At 36.2% G+C, this 13,391-nt stretch overlaps 2 protein-coding genes across 5 annotated transcripts in view; one reads left to right on the forward strand and one right to left on the reverse strand.

Annotated features, from left to right (window-relative positions):
• Positions 1–82, forward strand: part of LOC113105770 (phospholipid scramblase 2) — an 8,498-nt gene extending 8,416 nt beyond the window's left edge. For all 4 annotated transcript variants that reach the window (XM_026267050.1, XM_026267046.1, XM_026267047.1 and 1 more), the window contains one exon: positions 1–82. This exon is cut by the window's left edge and continues 622 nt beyond it. The gene's annotated coding sequence lies outside the window, so the exon portion shown is untranslated.
• Positions 83–3,296: 3,214 nt separating this feature from the next.
• On the reverse strand, positions 3,297–12,039 carry LOC113105771 (activated CDC42 kinase 1). Its single transcript, XM_026267051.1, has 14 exons — positions 11,771–12,039; positions 9,156–9,338; positions 8,924–8,994; positions 8,653–8,841; positions 8,216–8,368; positions 7,226–7,503; positions 6,951–7,077; positions 6,718–6,864; positions 6,129–6,223; positions 5,287–5,496; positions 5,091–5,155; positions 4,269–4,759; positions 3,934–4,029; positions 3,297–3,835 (listed from the first exon to the last, which is right to left on the reverse strand). The coding sequence occupies exons 2-14, from the start codon at positions 9,313–9,315 to the stop codon at positions 3,671–3,673; spliced, it is 2,247 nt and encodes a 748-aa protein (XP_026122836.1). The 5' UTR covers positions 9,316–9,338; positions 11,771–12,039; the 3' UTR covers positions 3,297–3,670.
• Between the last annotated feature and the right edge of the window lie 1,352 nt (positions 12,040–13,391).

A 13,391-nucleotide genomic window follows, 5' to 3' on the forward strand; every position in this document is an offset into this window, starting at 1 on the left:
GCTCTAGACAAAACTGGCAATCATATACTGCTTCTGTGCAAATATATATAAATGTAGTCAATTAAACATTATTTTGATTTGTTGTTACTTGTGTGTTTTTCAGGTTTCACGTTCATAGGTTTACTTATACCCAACAAAAAAATAAATGTGTTGAAATGTAGGCTTATTTTAAACATTTGCACACATTAAAAAAATCCCCAAGGAACTAATGTTTTTTAACACAACTTGCTATGAATCGTCATGAAGAAACTTAAGTTTTGAAGCAATATCTCTTTTAAAATTAAGCTATAGGTACTATTTAAAAACAGGAAAAAAGATTAGACTTTTATGCCCACCAAAATGAAAGGTTAAATGCACATTTAACCATGCAATCAGGACTCAGTAGAATCATGTTAGACAGTCAAGGGCTACATGACATGAGAAGTCAACAAGATATACTTGTACTTGTCCGACCTGTTTACTTACATTACAACCCCTTTAACAGATTTTGCAGCATTAAAGGTTAAATGCAATCACCAGTCTGAAAATTGGTGAAGTTTTATTAACATTTAGTCATTATGCAGATGCATTTATCCAAAGCGACTTTTTGAGAAGCGATTCTTCTTAAAGAGGCAAACAGACACAGGAAGTGCTCATTAATACTAAGTTTTAGGCATTGTTCAAATAAGTACAAGCTAGAAAGAGAAGGAATAAATAAAGAGAAAGACAAAAGTTTTTTAATATTTTTTTATAGAAAGGGCCTGATCTTTCTGATCTTGTGCAATGCAAACCTGCATCTTTGCAAAAAAAAATGTTAAGTCAACTGGTCATCAAAGATTACACCAAGATTTCTGATCGAAGCTGAATGGGTGATTTTAGAAAAACCTAGCTGGATGGTGAAATTATGCTGTTGGAGTGGCAGGAAAGACAAGAAGCTCAGTCTTTGTCAGGTTGAGCTGTAGGTGATGATCTTTCACCCATGCTGAGATATCCACCAGGCAGCCTGAGATCCGTGCAGCTACTGTTTGATCATCTGGTTGAAATGAGAGATAGAGCTGTGTATCATCAGCAAAGCAATGGTAGGAGAAGCCATGTGCCTGTATGATGGGACCCAGTGCTGTAATGTATATGGAGAAGAGTAGGGGTCCAAGAACGGGGTCCCAGTCACCAGTGAGATTCAAACCATCGAAGTGGAGCCCAGCGTTTAGAGGGCAGACAGGAGGATCTATTGATTGACAGTGTCAAAAGCAGAAGATAGATCCAGCAGAATAAGAACCGATGATTTAGAATCAGCTTTTGCAATCCACAGGGCTTCCGTGACTCACAGTAAGGCAGTCTCAGTTGAATGCCCACTCCTGAAACCAGACTGGTTAGTGTCCAGTTTGTTTTTCTGTGAAAGAAACAATGATACCTGGTTGAAAACAAATAATTGGAGGGTTTTTGTTATGAATGGAAGGAGAGACATGCCCAGCTGTCTATAAGGGAATTTTGAGCAGTGGGTTTACATGAGCCTGCTTGAATGCAGTGGGTAAGGTGCCTGTGAGGAGAGATGTGTTGATGATGTGTGTGAGTGCTGCTAAGAGTGTAGGAGAGAATGCTTGGAGAAGGTTTGAGGGGATTGAGGCTTGAGGGCATGTTGTAGGATGAGAAGAGAAGTTTTGATGGGAGGTGGTGGAGGGGGACAGAGGAGAGAATTAAATGTTTTGAAGAGTTCACGTGTGTCTGGATCGTTGTTGATCTTGTTGTGGAAGTATGAAGATTTAGTAGTATGTACTTTAGCAGAGAAAGATGAAAGCAAAGACTGATACATACTCAGGTCTGATGAATCTTTAGATTTTTGCAAATTTTTTCTCTGCTGCATTGAGTTTGGTCCGATGCTCACGGAGAACATCAGATGACCAGGGGTGGGGCAGCCCATGCTTGCCTTGAGGAGAGAGGACAAATATCGATGATAAATGTTCTTGTAAAGTCAATAATTTTACTAATAATAATATAATATCTAAAAAAGAAAACACAAACGTCTGAACCAAATAATTTATTTGACTTTAACTTATTTTAATGGCTGGCTGTTTAAAAAAAAAATTTTTTTTAGTTATTTGAGCCCTCATGTTATGGAAAGAGTAAAATGAAAAGAACTCATAACTTTTGTAGCATTCACTTTCACTTTCTTTAGTATGCACCATTTTCTTTCTTTTTTTTTTTCTTTTTTTTGGATTTGGCTTCACCTTTCAGCCAGCTGGTTCCACGATATTGAACATGACACTAAATACTCTTAAATTTAGGTAGCTAAGTTTAGGTAAGTAAATACACATACATTCCTTTTTTATGCTGTTGTTCCTATACTGTGAAATAAATAGTAACTAAACACATAGCTAAAGACTAAACACATAATGCAAGTCCATATCTTTATTGATAAAATAGTTCCAGAAGATACTACAGGAAACAGACTACTTTTCATTAGAGACAAAATACAAAATTATAGGCCCATGTATATATTAAATATTGTCTTCCAGCACAAAACCATCTTTCATACCCCATGCCTCAGGAGGTGATAGGTGATAGATCCCAACCCAGATCCAACCCAAGAGGGTGCCTCCTTTACATTGACATGAGAGAAGAAAGACTGCTGCACACGCAACTGCTGAAAAACTGCTTTCCTTCCAGTCTGGCTAAAATAAATTGCATTTGTATGACAATGGCATATTTGAAATAACATGCTGCTGAAAAAGTATAAAAGTTGTCACTAGGGCGGTACCTTTTCGAAAGTTGATCGTATGATTTTGGTACTGATATGTACCTTTAAGGTAATAAAAGGCACCCATTTGGGCTAAAATAATAAGGTATAAATGTGTACCTAAATAATAGTCCCACTATACAGCAGACATATTGATATCAGAATGTAAGTAACTACATTTATAACTAATTGAAAGACTGAGATCTGTCAAACATATGTATAACCATGACACACTGTGGTTGTTTTGGGTACAGCAAAACAACCTAGTTTCGTTCTGTACTTTTCACTTGCATGTCCCATTAGAGTTGATGTAACCTCACAGGACATTTATTTGCCCAGGGTTAAAACCGAATAAACAATATTGATATGTTTCTGAAGATGTTTTCATTTAAACTGATATGTAACCATTTTATGTGTCTCTTTGTCTTTGCAATAAATACACCCATTCGTACCTTAACATTGTTATCTGAAGTTAACCTGGAGAAACTGAGACACATCTTTCTGGTAAATATTCACCATATTACTTTCCATTACCTGTTGTGTTTTAATTCTAATAATGTATGAAAATCAGAAAACAAATATAAATGCATGATTTACTTTATTAAACGGATACAAACATTTATAAGACTTTGTATTTACAAATTCATCATATACATTTACACAGTTTTACTGAATTTAACACATTTAAAATTTTAACAAACCTAATTTATGTACAAAAACTGCAAACTAACAATAGTCACAATGGCAACTGGAATGTCATTCTGCGTTTAATAAGAATGATTATACTGTCTTTCCAAACAAATAACTGATATCACGAATGGATTAATCAAGCAAATAATCACTATTGATGGTTTTACATTGGAAGTGGATGGAAACCTCTTGACAATTCATCGATATCACAGAAACATGAAATCCTCAATAATTATGAACCATCTTATGAGTTAACATTGTCTTGCATTAAACTCTTTCTCCTCTTCTATCCGGTGCAGTTCTGTCTCTGTCTCTATCTCTGTCTTGTCGGATGATGTAACGCCCTGCCAGCTGCAGGTCCCATTTGTAGCGGGCAAGGACTTTTTGACATTCCTCACGAGAGTACTGAGTCATGTAATACAGCTGGTCTGTCTGATGATGTAAAGGAAACATTAAAGAATAAGTACAATAATGCAATCAATTAATTGAAATGATTTATATTGAATAAACAAGGGTTAATTCTCTATTACCTTAAGCTGCTGCTCTGCCCATACAGGATTCCATTCATTGCGACACAGAGCTTTCTGAACCTGCTCAATGGTCACTCCATGTACTGCCTCCTGAACCTGATGACCAATCAGCATTTAACATATCAGCAACAGCATTAAAGAGGAAGTCTATTATTGAAAAAAATGTTAAAAACACTATAATAGTGAAATATTATTGCAAATTAAAAGAACAGTTTTCCATTTTTTGAAATATGTATGTGTGTGTGTGTGTGTGTCAGTCTATTCCACTGTTATAAGTACTGAAAACACATTTGCAAGACCAAGCAAAGCTGTTGGATCTGAGGAAATCTGTATACCTGCGCAATAACCGCTTCCTTGTCAACTTGTGGCGGATACCTCCGCTCTCTTTCTCTCTCTTGCTCTTTGTCTCTCTCCTTCTCTGTCTCAGGGCCATCATCTAACTGAGGGCTTGACTTGGCCAGATGTGCCATCCTGGCGAGGTTGTTATTCCCTAAACACTGCTGTTGTGGATGGAACTGGAACTGGAACTGTAGCTGTGAATGAGTTTGAGGGCCCCAGCCCGCTGGGTTTACTGGTCTCCGATCCTGGATCATTATTTGGGGTTTGACGCATTTTAAGCCAGTGTTTTGTTGGCTGATGGATTTGAAGTTGGGGGGTGGTGGCCGTGCGGGTGGGGTGACAATAGCATCACTAAACCTGCGAGGATCTTGCATTACATTGCGCTGCATGAGTCTGCGTGGGTCGGCTCTCTGAGCTGCATTCCCACCAGGACCTCGACCTTTGTCCTGTGAACCACCAAGGACAGACTCCAGACTCCTTGAGATGCCTGAATATTAAGAGTAAGACACAGAATGTGACTGGATACATTATAACGCCATTCTAACATGCTGATTTGGTGCTCAAGAAACATTTACTATTATCATGTCGGTTCAAATGGTGATGTTTATTAGAATTTAGGATTGTTTGAAGAGTAGAAAGTTTATTTTAAACAGAAATCTTCTGTAACAATGTAAAAGTCTTTAAAGTCTGGAGCCTCTAACTTTTGAATGTTAGTGTATGTGTACAAGACAATAACCTATTTTATAGTAAATTCAGGCCTTGAATAATACTCAAATGATAGCGTGCGAAGTTCCTTACAGTATATTTTAAGTTCTTACCTGCCATTTTCTTCAGATTGGAGCCTTCCTTCTCTCTTGCTAATGGAATCCTCCAGCATCTGGATCTGAAAAGTAAACAGAAAATGACAAAAGTCACACACACACACATACACACACACACAGAGTCTAGTTAGTGTGACAACTGTTTAGTGAATTCAAAGCTTATAGTTTATAATTGAATTAAAAAGTAACTCACTCATCTATTCGTTCTGGGTTGCCCCAGCTGCTTGCCTGGTCCGTGCCTCCATGGCCAGTGTGCTGTAGACTGCCTTTAACAGGGGAAGAGATCAGAGCTGGACCAGGCGCAGAAACTGCTGCTGTGAGAGCCGGGGCAGTCAAAGCTGGGGGAAACCAGCCAACACTTAGAGTTCTCTGGTTTTGGCCCTTCCACTCACACATTTCCAGCCTACAATAAAAGACAAGAGCATAAAAGTACAGAAATCAAAGGGCAGTCATTTTTATCGTTTCTGAGGATCACCATAAAGCCCTATATTGCATCTCTACCTTTTTTTCTTTACAAATAAATTTAGATGGATAATCTACAGCACCTTTCCATTTTTAACAACTTTTGGTCTGTGTGCTCTAAATTTGTGATCTAAAATTCAGTCTATTGTTAATATATTCAAACTGCTATTTGAATTCTATCAAATGTGACTAAAGTTTACGTAAAACTGGACAAAGTAATTGGTACCTAGTAAATCTAATTCTGTTCTTTCATTTCTTTTTTCTAAGTGTGAGCTTGAGGTAGCTTGAGCTATGAATTGAATGCTACTAAGTCAAAGGGAAGGAAGGTAGTTTAATAATTACCCACAACCTTTATCAGAGGGAGCGAGTCAGCAAAGATTTACTGGCATGACCGATAACAACTTTTAACAATCCCAAGGGTATAAGGTAAAGAAACTGACAATACAGAAAATTAAATAAAGAAAGTAAATGTATATTAAGGGAGAAATAGAAGGAAAAAAAAACAAATTGAAATGAAAATAAAAAAAACATTTATGTTCCTTTATCTTGATTGCCCTCAAACCCCTGTCTTACCGATGATCTATTACAGTCACTAAATCATTCGCCTGTAGAGAGAGTTTTCTGAGCTCTGTGAAGTCTTTCACTGCTCGAACCTCCATAGGTTGAGCCTGAAAAATACATTAAAAAGAAAGAGAGAGCAATGTGAGAAAAAACTGTTTCTGTGTGTATCCTTCATTAATTATAGTACATGTACACAATAAACACACTGTCCTAAGACTGGGGAAAATGCTCCTGGTTTTAGATAAGCTTTTTTGTAATATCTACAGCACAAGTGGTACACTTATACTATACGATTTTTGTAATGCTTTTGAAAGAAGCACCTTTATTTGATCACAAATACAGTTAAAACAGCAATTTTGATCATTATTGTTACAATATAAAATAACTTTTTAGCATTTTAATATCATTTAAAATGTAATGCATTCCTGTAATGGCAAAGCTGAATTTTCAGCAGCACTGCAGAAATCGTTCTTATGTGCTGATTTGGTGCTCAAGAAACATTTTTTGTTGAAAGACAAAAAAGTCTTACTGACCTCAAACTTTTAAATGTTATTATAATGAATATTAATGAGATAAATGAGAGCAGAGCTTTAAAACTGACCTCTGCTACCAATGTGGTGAGCTGAGAGAAGGTCGGTCGGTCAGCAGGACTGCAGGCCCAACATTTAAGCATCACAGAATATAACTCCTGCGGACAGTCTGAAGGCCTATCCAACCTCTCACCTTCCCGCTCGACACGATATAAGATCTATAAAGACAGAATATGTCACTTAGTCATCAAAGGAAATAGAGCTTATAACAGCACAGAACACCTCAATAAACCGACATATGTACCTGTCTTCCGGACAGCCCCAGCCAGGGCTCCTCACAGTAAGTGAACATTTCCCACAATGTGACACCAAACATCCAGACATCTGAAGCGTGAGAGAAAGTACCCACACGTAAACTCTCCGGAGCACACCTATGGAGAGTAAGAAAAAGCCTGGAATTACTATCACAATTACTTTTAACCTTTTTTCATTAAATTCATTCTTTATAGAATTTCTGGATTCTGGAATTGTTTTCAGAATTCAGAAATAGCTCCTTCTGTTTCTTTAAATCCTTCTCACCATGCGAAGGGGATGCGTTTGTGCGCCGTCATGATATACTGGTCCCTGTCGGGACCCAATCCTCTCATCAGTCCAAAGTCTCCAATCTTCACTAGTTCTTTAGAAGCCAAGAGCACATTCCGGGCAGCGAGGTCTCTGTGGATGAAGCGTCTGGACTCTAGGTACTCCATACCTGCAGCAATCTGTGTGCTGAAGAGCCAGAGCCGTGAAAGAGGATATTCTCCCTGTCGTAGACGCAGAGAGTCGTATAAAGAGCCAAGGGGAGCCAGCTCCGTTACCTGATAAAAAGAAAGTTTCAATATGTCATCTGTCTTCATATCACCAGCAATGCAACAACATTACCAACAACACTACTTACTGTTCAAACGTTGGGGGTCAGTAAGATTTTTCATGTTTTTAACACTTGTACTTCCCAAAGTTGCATTTATTTGATTAAAAATACAGTAAAACAGTAATATTGTGAAATATTTTTGCAATTTAGTACATTACACTACTGAAAAAAATTAATTTATTTCCAAGCTTCCAATTATCGCAAATGCATTGTATGCACTAAGGTCTTATACTTCACACTAATATAAATTATCATATTTTTTTTTCAATAATTTTCTTTATAAGTGAATTAGTGAATCATTGAATAAATTGATTTGTTCAAAAACATGATCTGTTCAGGAATTAAACATTGTCATTATGAGGAAGTCATTGAATAATTAATTCAACTGATTCCCTCAAATACAGTGATTCATTATGGAACATGCAGCAGCTAATTCTGCACAAAATTACTACACAAGTAAAAGGGCAGTATTGTATCTAAAATGCATGTTACTGAATATCAATTTCTTATTTATTGAACTGGGATAAAAAGCTGTTTGTTTTTGTCTGAATATCATCAAGACTGATACTCCTTTAATGAGCAATAAAACAAATATGAAAAGGGAATAATTCATTTATATTTATATACATAATACCAAAAAAAAAAAACATTACAATTACCATTTTAAGAGGATGAGTAAGGACAACACCATACAGATGTATAATGTTGGGGTGGTCCAGAGACTGCATGGTTGAAACTTCCAGAAGGAATTCTGTCACCACATCTCCGTATCTGGATCCGCCGCCCCTCAAGGTTTTCACTGCTACAGGCAACTTAAAATTGTGAAACAAGACTGTTATTGTAGTATTTGAAGAGTTAATCTGCAATGCCAGATAACTCAGTTTTTAACCATTTAAAAAAAATCTTCTTTTTTTTTTCATTGCGCATTCCAATGAATCTCAATCAAACTGCAGTTGGGTTAAAAAATACAGCTAACTTACACATTAAAACACAATCAAAAGCATGATTTTTGAAAATGTTAAAAACTAAGTTTTGGCAAATAAACTGTTAATTTATTCCTATACTCCTATACACATATTTGGTGTAAAGCACTCACCACTCGTCCAGTTGGTGTTTGCCATTCTGCTTTTCTAACTACCCCAAAGGAACCTGAGCCTAGCCTGTCCCCAAAGATCAGTTCACTGTCCTGGATAAGACAGGGGAGTGTGCGCCCTGGTTCTGGCCCCTGGCTTGACCCAACACCATTCGACTGCTCACTTCCTTCTGGGGTGCGACCACTGAAGGCCTAGTAGAAAACAGACAGTGATGATCACAGGCAGGCAAAGTGAATGAATAAAAAGAAGGGGGTATGTAAAGATGTAAAATACCTTAGCCACCTTCGACCATGGTCGCATGTTGGTTTTGTAACGTCTGACAGCATCCCATAATCGTCGCTGTCCTATTGAAAAACCACCAAAAACAGCAATAAATACAAAGATGTACACAAACCATTATTAAAGGCACTAAATGATTATATTCACCAATGTAGATCATCGAGTACACAAATAAAATAAAATAAAATAACAATCTTCAAAAAATAGCACATTATACAAGACATACCTGGTCTACTAATGCCAATGTGTTCCAGATCTGCTTCTTTAACATAGTTCAGGTGCTCAATGCGTGTCACATTGAGTCCATCTCGCATCCTTACGTAGAATCTCTCTAACTGCACACTAGCAAGGAGCTGGTACAGCCACTGAGTGTCATGATCCATCATTATTACACTGTCACACAGCAACTCTGAGAGACAAACAGAGCAATGAAATCAGATCAGAAAAGAAACCTAAACAATCTGAGGCATGCATTATTTTCCCCATATGGTAATTTTATTATTTTGATTCCATAGAAACAAGCTCTGTACACCTAGAGTACTGTATCTTTTCTGAATAGACACAATAAGGCTGTTCCTTACTGGGTTGCTATGGATGCCTGTTAGGAATTTGCTGGAAGGCAATGAGAAATCAAACAAACAAGGACCTGAGCTGTGTTGAGAAACCCTCTTAAAGTGCATGGTACTCAACATACCTCCTTTTTTACTTTATTCAGTTTAGATGTACAGGGATGGTGCACATAATTCATTTTCATTAAAAAAAATTGCTGGTTTAGCTGTTAGAGATCATTTTTAACCATAGTTCAATTGCACATATTACTAACTACATAAAAAATAAATATGATTATGTGTTTTGTGTTATTTCTACTACAAGTAAAAATGCAGAAACGAATACAGGCTAGCAAAGCCTAATAAAAAAGGAAGCAGGGGAGTTTATAAACCAAACAAACTACTTTTTTTCAGTGAAGGCCACTGAGGACAGAGGTATGTGACCAACCACTTCAGGCATGTGTGTGTGAAAGAGAATGATTTACCTGCTCAGCATGATTGAACTCATAAAGCAATTACTAAATAACTCTCTAAAATATTCTAACTTGTTTGCATTGGCAAGGAGAATCCCCTTTTAACTGTTTCATACTGCATACACAATCATGCAAAGCAAGGTTTGGCAAGTTATGTTCAGAACAGGATAGATTTATTTTGCCTGCCAAGCACTGTGTCATTGACTTCATGTCCATGAACCTCCCAGTGAACAAAGAGACAACTAGAAACTCTCTGCACGCTTGTGTTTACAGAACCATGAAAACATAAAGACCAACTCAGACACATGACCTTTTAGTGAATAATCAGCCAGTATGCCTCAGAAGAGCCTGCTCTGAAACTATGGGGGTTTGTCTGAGCATGTAACCTGAGAGTATCAAAATAAGATTCTCCAAGACTACACACCCAAAGTCCACACCCCGAATGACAAGAGATAATGTAGACTCTGTGTGAAACTCTGAGGCTCTAAAGTTTAGTAGACAATGTGTGTTCTAAACCAGATCTTACATTTGTAATAACTGCAGGATCACTCCACTGAGTTGTTAATCGGAGTTTGAGCAGATGTTTTATTTTACTCAAAAATATCTTCAGAAGACTACAGAGCAAGTCATTTTTAGTTCTAACTGGGGTAACACTTTATTTTAAGGTATCCTTGTTAAATGTTACATGTACTTACTATTTGAAAACAATAATTACATGCAAGTAACACCAAGCCTGTCCATAATCCTAACCCAAACATGTAGTTAAATAATATCACAGTACTTAAATTTAAGGTACACTGTAACAATGGCGCCTTAAAATAAAATGTAACACTAACTGGTTGCAACTTTCAGAAGGGTTTTCCTCGAGCCGGCTTGTTTGATAGAACGATGCTTCTATTAATATTTGTTACAGTCGTCTCTGAAACCAGGTGTGAACTGATAGATCACACAGTTTCTACAGCATTATTGTAATCAAATGTGTTTCAAACCTTTTGAAAGTTTTAAAAGCAGAAAACAGTGGCCTTTTACAAAGAGTTATAAAGGAGTGTACACCCAGTGTATAGAAACAAATGACAGCTTCTGTTTGGTTGTCATATTTTGTCAAAAGGCGTGACTTTAATCCTTTTTGTATAATTAATGTTAGAAATGTGTCAAACATATGCAGTTGACCTGTAGTTAGTCACAAACAATATACAGGCCGTTACTACAATTTCCTAATTAACGGCAGAATATTATTTATTATATAACAGTTTTTGAGAGGTTTGTTAGTGTATAAGGCTGTCTGGCCAAGTAATATTCAGAATGAGTGTTAGGACAAAACATGTAAAATTCTTAAATGATCATTAATTTTTTCATAGCAGCAAATAACAGTATGGAAGGCCTTCCCAATTAATAATTGTAAAAACCATTCAATTTCAACAAATATGAAAAACAATCTTACACTGAAACTGAAACTACCCAGATACACACAGATACTACAGTAGGAGGAAAAAGTTGATTCTTATATATATATATATACTGGAATATAGAGGAATTATCATATACACTGATACAAAGGAAAGCCTTTAATGACGTTTCTGAAAGCAAATGTACATTGGTTTCACCTTGTTCTATAAATCAACCATGACAGCAGATAAGGACGATGAATATACCTGGGCCCAGGTGAGCGTTTCAAGCATAACACCAAAGCGGAAATGACGCTTTTAAAAAATATATTATATTGTAAATCGTTACTTTTGACCAACCATCCATTTTGTTTAGACTCACTTTCCTTTGCAGAATAAAGATGCTACTTGCAGTAAACAAAAGTTTATACTTACAAATAAAAACGTTTCCCCAGTCGAATCACTCTGTTCAGCTCGTAAATCAACTTCACTCCGGGTGTAAGATTTCCATTATAAAAAGTTCATTTTCAGTGAGTGTCACTGAAAGATTTTATTATAATCAGCAGTGCTAGAATATAGAAGGTGGTTTAAATAATCCGTCTATCGTTAAAATACAGGTCATGAGTAGTTCACAGTGAAGGCTGGTGTTTTATAGAATGCGTCTGATGCTTCTCTGAGATCCCGAAGCATTCAGTCTGAGTTCTTCCTCACTCCGCCTCCGCCCTGAGCGCCAACATTTCCCCTTCACCACCTGCTGGATGTACGCCATTTGTTACATCATACTGTTGTTTTTCCTCCCTAGTTTTGACGGTGATATAGATCTGATTGTTTACCTATCTTTTACCGTGCTAGGTTAAAAGTAAACCTGTACTTCCTCTTTTCAAAATGCTGCTACATCTAGCTTACTTGAAATTACAAAAAATATGATTTTCTTCTCTTTATAATGAATACGCCAAAATACATATATATTATTATCATGAATAAACCAAACTGTGTCTATTTGTATCTGCAACTGAAAAAGATCTAATTTTTTTTATTTATTATTATTATTATTATTATTATTTTACATTTTTCTAAATAAATGATTAGACATTTTAAATGCAGTGCGTGGAGTGATATAGGTTAAAGGTAAAATTCCAAAGCAGCCTTAAATTTACAGGAAACATATGGCCTTATCTTCTTGGTTTCAAAAAATAGGAAATAAAGGACGTCAATAATTAATTCATGACAATAAATGGGCGTGAAAGGAAGCTTGTAAATACTGTATTAGTATACTCAGTATGAAGAAACTTCACGAATGGCATAAAGCCCTGCATCATTAGAAGCACTTGAAAACAGATACTATTTTCCCCAGTGCCCCTTTCAGTCAAGGCTTTCTGATCCGGTCTTTCCAGTTAGACTGGATATTTACAGACTTTCACCATCTCACAAAGACTCACATACGTACACATATGCAAATGCTCATGTGAAATCATGTATTGGATTACCCTTAGTCAACCTAGAAAAAAATTACCCTTTGGGTAAAAAGTACTTTTATAACAACTCACTTCCTGATTCTCTATTTAGGAGACTGCATTACCATCAATAATTATTGAAATGACATGGGTTGACCATGCTAACACTACCAGTAGAGTAGTGATGATTCTCTTTTATTGTTATGTTTTTGTGATCTACAAAATGTGCAAATGTGACCTACTGGATGGCAAGAAAATAAAAAAATAAAAAAATAAAAATGAATTGCCTTATAGTCTGGTGAACATATTATGCTACTAAGTACATAAGGGATTAATTTGATGAACAACATATCAAGGAGGTTTTGGTAAAAGTATCCAATGTTGGCTGTTTGTATTTTTAAAAAAGCGTAATTGAATTAAAAAAAAAAAAAATAGGTGATTTTAACCATATGAAAAATTAACGAGCTTTATTAAGCAGTAATTTTATTTTAAAATAAACCAAATACACAAAAGTGGAAATCTTTGGATACATTAGTGAACCATATTAGTATAATGATATATTTAACTGATGAGTTCTGAGAAATCCAATGCTGACTCAACTG

This window comes from Carassius auratus, chromosome 7, assembly GCF_003368295.1.
Source record: "Carassius auratus strain Wakin chromosome 7, ASM336829v1, whole genome shotgun sequence".
Taxonomy (NCBI): domain Eukaryota; kingdom Metazoa; phylum Chordata; class Actinopteri; order Cypriniformes; family Cyprinidae; genus Carassius; species Carassius auratus.